Source organism: Nematolebias whitei, chromosome 12 (genome assembly GCF_014905685.2).
Source record: "Nematolebias whitei isolate Nwh7 chromosome 12, NemWhi1, whole genome shotgun sequence".
In the NCBI taxonomy this organism is placed as follows: domain Eukaryota; kingdom Metazoa; phylum Chordata; class Actinopteri; order Cyprinodontiformes; family Rivulidae; genus Nematolebias; species Nematolebias whitei.
In genome coordinates, this window is record NC_056509.1 from 46,873,104 (window position 1) to 46,878,232 (window position 5,129).

At 45.3% G+C, this 5,129-nt stretch overlaps 1 protein-coding gene across 1 annotated transcript; it reads right to left on the reverse strand.

Annotated features, from left to right (window-relative positions):
* Positions 1 to 415: 415 nt before the first annotated feature.
* Positions 416 to 3,576, reverse strand: LOC119418394 (activator of 90 kDa heat shock protein ATPase homolog 1). The gene is made up of 9 exons (XM_037685671.1): positions 3,362 to 3,576; positions 2,619 to 2,809; positions 2,364 to 2,446; positions 2,176 to 2,293; positions 2,007 to 2,104; positions 1,787 to 1,924; positions 822 to 923; positions 690 to 741; positions 416 to 618 (listed from the first exon to the last, which is right to left on the reverse strand). Exons 1-9 carry the CDS (start codon positions 3,439 to 3,441, stop codon positions 461 to 463), a joined length of 1,020 nt encoding a protein of 339 aa, XP_037541599.1. The 5' UTR covers positions 3,442 to 3,576; the 3' UTR covers positions 416 to 460.
* Between the last annotated feature and the right edge of the window lie 1,553 nt (positions 3,577 to 5,129).

Consider the following 5,129-nt stretch of genomic DNA (forward strand, 5'->3'; position numbering starts at 1 on the left):
TGGATGGATGGATGAATGGATGATGGATGGATGGATGAATGGATGAATGGATGAATGGATGATGGATGGTAGGATGATGGATGGATGGATGGGTGAATGGACAAATGGATGAATGGATGGATGGATGGATGGATGGATGGATGGATGGATGGATGGATACTACACCTGCTGCTACTTTAATTGGACTTTTTTAATAACAAACAAAAATAAAAACTAATTAAAGAATAATTTAACAACACAGAGGAATTAAAGGGATAATCCCACCATTTATCATTCGTTCATGTTGTTCAGTGTTTCTCCAGGTGAAGCTAACTCTGAAGAAGACGGACACATGCAGGTTAAACAAAGTGAGTTTGATCTCTTGAAGAGAAACATCTCCTTCCTGAGGAAATGGAGGAACTGTCGGGCTGCTGGTTTTAAAGTCTCATCCTGAACCAGGTACTGGAGGTCCGGCTCTCCATCAGTATCCAAACGTCTGCTTGATGGCCTGGAAGTAAAACCGGTTCCAGCCCTCCCTGGTGGTCTCCACCTCACCAGCAGGAGCTCCTCGACACTCCATCTTCAGCTCGGTCTCATCTCCATGATCCTCCAGCTCCAGACGGATGGTGGCGTAGTGCTCTGATGGAGAAACCTCAAAGATCAGTCACCGAGTCAGAGTCGGGATTAACAGCCGAGGGATGTGACCTCACCGCTGGGCCACGTCCTGAAGCGCCACCTCATCTCAATCCTCTGGTCTGGAACCTGCAGAGAGCAGTCTGGTTACCACGACGACACGACTCACACTTCCTTACATCTGATTGGCTGCGTGCACGTGACCTGACCAGCTCTGTGAAGTCCCCGCTGACGCTGCCGTCCAGGAGCTGGAACCTCCCCCCTCTCTGGCCGTCCACTGTTGCTGCTGAGCGAGTGAACACCTGCACAAACTGCAGACAGAGCGCTGCCTTGACGCTACGCCTCACAACAACACTGTGCTTAACTAGATCATTAATTGGATAACTATTTAATTAGGTATTTAATTAATTAGTTATTAATTAGGCATCCGGTAACACACCTGGCAACTTTGGACTTGTCGTGTTTACATCATTCACGACTTGAGTGTGAGCTCTCTGCTCTCCCTGCAGGTGCTCTGCCTCCCATCCTTCACTCGTCCACACCACGAACCTCTGATTTGTCTGACTACCACATCCCATAATTTAATCTTCTGATTAAGACTTTTAAAATGTTTTGAATTATTTGAGATCCCGTCTTAACTCGACTTATATTTTGGCGTGTGGCTGCACCTTACGGTATGAAAGTTTTCTTTCCAAAATTGGGTTCCAATGCCAAAATCCAAGATGGCTGCCACCATGTACGTCCATCTGCCTTGAGATTTATAACTTGAAAAATAAGAAACATTCTGACTTGCATTTTGGTGTGGTGTAAGAAATGTCACTTTGAAAAACTGGGTTGCCACATCAAAATCCAAGATGGCCCCCACCGTGTATATAACCAGCCGTTTTAAACTATAAACTAGCCACCCCAATCATTTGACAAACTATGCTTTCTAGTTTTTGTGTTGCTTTTCTTCCCAAACGATTGAAGTGATGAAGATTAATCTATGGGGGCCAAGGCCACCACTGGCCACCCCCTGGCTCCTCCACTGCTCCTGGTGGAGGATAAATCCGTCCACTCGCCAGGATCCATCACATTCAGTACGATAACACAAGAATAACGTGACAATAACACTGTCCTTGCCAACGACCTCTGTCCAGGTTTCAGGTTCGTTTGTGTATGTTCTGTCTGGTACCTCCTGGTTGATGAAGGTTCTGTAGAGCTCATCAGCAGATGTTTGGAACGTTTCCTTCAAGCTAAAGCTGCAGGTTTTGATACAACCGCCCGAGGGACAGGCAGCCGGGCCAGACGAGCACTTCACATTAGTGCTAATCTGAAGAAGACCACGGAGAGGTTATGAGTCAGGTCCACTCAGCATTAACAGCACATGGATCAGAACCACTGGTGGGATCTACCTGGGTTTTGCTGGTTTTGACCTGGTTCTTCGTGGTCAGCTCAGGTGCAGGAAGCTTCTGTCCATCAGTGGTGGGAAGGATCATCCCCTGACTAAAATCTGTTTAGAAATCATCATTACTCAAAGCTGTCCTCTGACTGGGCGGACCTGTTGCATTGTGGGTAACTGACCTGATTTAAGCTCACGGACGTACTCTCCCAGAACTCTGCGGACCGCCTTAATCCCAGACCTCTTCATTAGGTCCAGGAGTGGTGTGCTGGGCTGGTCTTTACAAAGACACACTGATATCTGGACAGAAGCATCCTCGTTAGTATTCTCATCTGTGCGCTTCGTCATCAGGATGAGGAGTCTGACTCACATCCAGGTCGTCCTCGTCGTTCTCATCAGACAAGTTGGCCACATCAAGAGTTCCTCGGTACTTCACTCCACTACAGGAAGTACCTGCAGGCAGAAACACAACAGAGATGGATGTTGGATGGATGGATGCATGGATGGATGGATGGATGGATGGATGGATGGATGGATGGATGTTGGATGGATGGATGTTGGATGGATCGAGGTTGGATGGATGAATGTTGGATGGATGGGTGACATCATCAGTGACATCACTGACCTAGCCAGCTAGCCTTTAGCTGCCACTCAAAGAAGTAGAAGAGTTTCCCCTTCCGGTTGTTGATGGAAGCTTCTCCTTCCAGTTTGTTGACGTCGGTCAGCTGACAGGCCCCCTCGGGTCCCTCCACCTGGACGCTGAGCAGAAGCTGACGGAGACGCTCTGAGGACCAGGCAGAGACATCCCGTTCTGTCCTGAAGGGACAAGACAAGTTAAGACTCTCAGCTGTTCCTGGCCCCACCCACCTCTGACGTCACAGCCTTTAAAAATAACTCATACATGTGCTGGACTGCAGTGTCACATAATACACACACACACATGCACGCACCAAAATAGCTGCTCCTAATATATTACACTGATCATTCTGGAGGATTCTTCTGCTTCAGAAGTTATTGTTGCCATGGAAACCACCTCAATGACAGATCTGATAAATGCCACACCCTCCTAATGGCCGGAGGTTAATTGAACTATGTGGCTGCCAGCAGGAAGTGAGGGAGCCACTACAACTTTCAAAATAAAACCTTCCTGCATCACGAAGAAGAACGTGAGCAGCAGTAAAGTTCATGAATAAGAGGTTTAGAGTTAAAAACAATTAGTGATGAAGACTAGTTCTCACGTTTGGTTTGAAATCAAATTTCTTCTTCTTTGATCTTTTGTTATTTGGATTTGAATCAAATTAAGAGCGGCGTTCAACGAGTCTAAAACTTCAACATCAAGAATAAAAATTTAAAGAGCGGTTCACTGACCAGTGCCAGTTGTTGACGTTGGTGGCATCGGCTCTCTCCTCAACAATCCAGCGAGGATCCCCTTCTCCCCATTTGGCCATGGCTGGTTTCTGATTTCTGATCACTTATCATTAATTTTTGATCAATGCAGGCTGAAGATCCAGACTTTCTGTTGCCTTCAAGTTCTGAGGAAGCCCTGAGTTTTAAACCCCGTCACTGCAGAGAGAGAGTCTGAATGAGTCTTCTTGGCTTACAGCAGCTGAAACATGAACCTTCAGCTCACTGCAAGCACTTTCAAAATAAAGTCACACACTTCAACAAAATAAAATGACAGTGATTAGATGTTTTACCACAATTTGTTCTCCTTAAGGAAAAAACTGAACGTACACCACTCCAGAAAAGATTGTTAGAACTAAAGTGAAGTATTAATAAAGTTTAAAAGTCTTTTTATGTTACAATAAGTTACAAACTCTAAAATAAAACATGTTCATTAAACTAATAAGATCATGATGAAGGAAGGCGATTGAAAGATTGAATATGGATTAGTCTGTTGTTTCTCTATTGATTGATTGATCGTTTTCCACATGGCCGTTTCTCATAGGAAATGTAGAGTTTCTTATTTTCCTTCATTTGAACAGATCATTATTAACTCCATATCTTAATGTGAAAGTTCGTTGCCTTGACTCAATACTGTACCGGATAAATCAATCTGATAATTTCATGTAAAAACAAAACTTTAATTGGAAACATCAATTTTTTTTAAAGCAAGAACTCGAAAAAAAATAGATTTATCTTGTTTTCTTTGCGTTGTACATTTTAGATTTAATAAAAAGTCACATGTCCACATCCGTCTGTTGCTCTCAGGCAACAAGGTGACATCATAAAACACAAATACAAACAAAAAATATGAATTTGTCTCATTAAATATTTACAGTCGGTTGACTGATGTAAAACATTATTCACACTTTTATCAGTGGTCTCAGGATTCATCTCTGCTCTTTGCAGATGATGTGGTCCTGTTGGCGTCATCGTGACGTGATCTTCAGCTCTCACTGGAGCGGTTCTCAGCTGAGGAGAAGCAGCTGAGATGAGAACCAGCACCTCCAGATCTGAGGCCGTGGTCCTCAGTTGGAAAAGGGTGGATTGATCTCTTCAGGTCGAGGGTGAGGTTCTTTCTCAAGTGGAGGAGTTCAAGTATCTCAGGGTTTTGTTCACGAGTGAGGGAAGAATGGAGCGTGGATTGAACGGATTGGTGCAGTGTTTGCAGTATTGTGGACTCTGTGCCGGTCCGTTGTGGTGAAGAGGGAGCTGAGCAATAAGGCAAAGAAAAGCTCTCTGTTTACCGGTCGGTCTACGTTCCTCCCCTCACCTGTGGTCATGAACTCTGGTGACTGAAAGAATGAGATCGTGGATCCGGGAGGTTGAAATGAGTTTCCTACGCAGGGTAGGACTCTCCCTTAGAGACAAGGTGAGAAGTTCAGTTCTCCAGGAGAGACTTGGAGTAGAGCTGCTGCTCCTCCACATCGAGAGGAACCAGTTGAGGTGGTTCATCTGGTAAGGATGCTCCCTGGGCGCCTCCCTAGGGAGGTGCTTTGGGCATGTCCAACTGGGAGGAGACCCTGAAGAAGATCCAGGACATCTGAGAGATTATGTCACTCAGATGTCCTGGGAACGCCTTGGAGTCATCCCAGAAGAGCTGGAAGAGATGTCTGGACCTCATAGAACAAGAGGAAGATGATGGTTGGATGGATGGATGGATGGATGGATGGATGGATGGATGGATGGATGG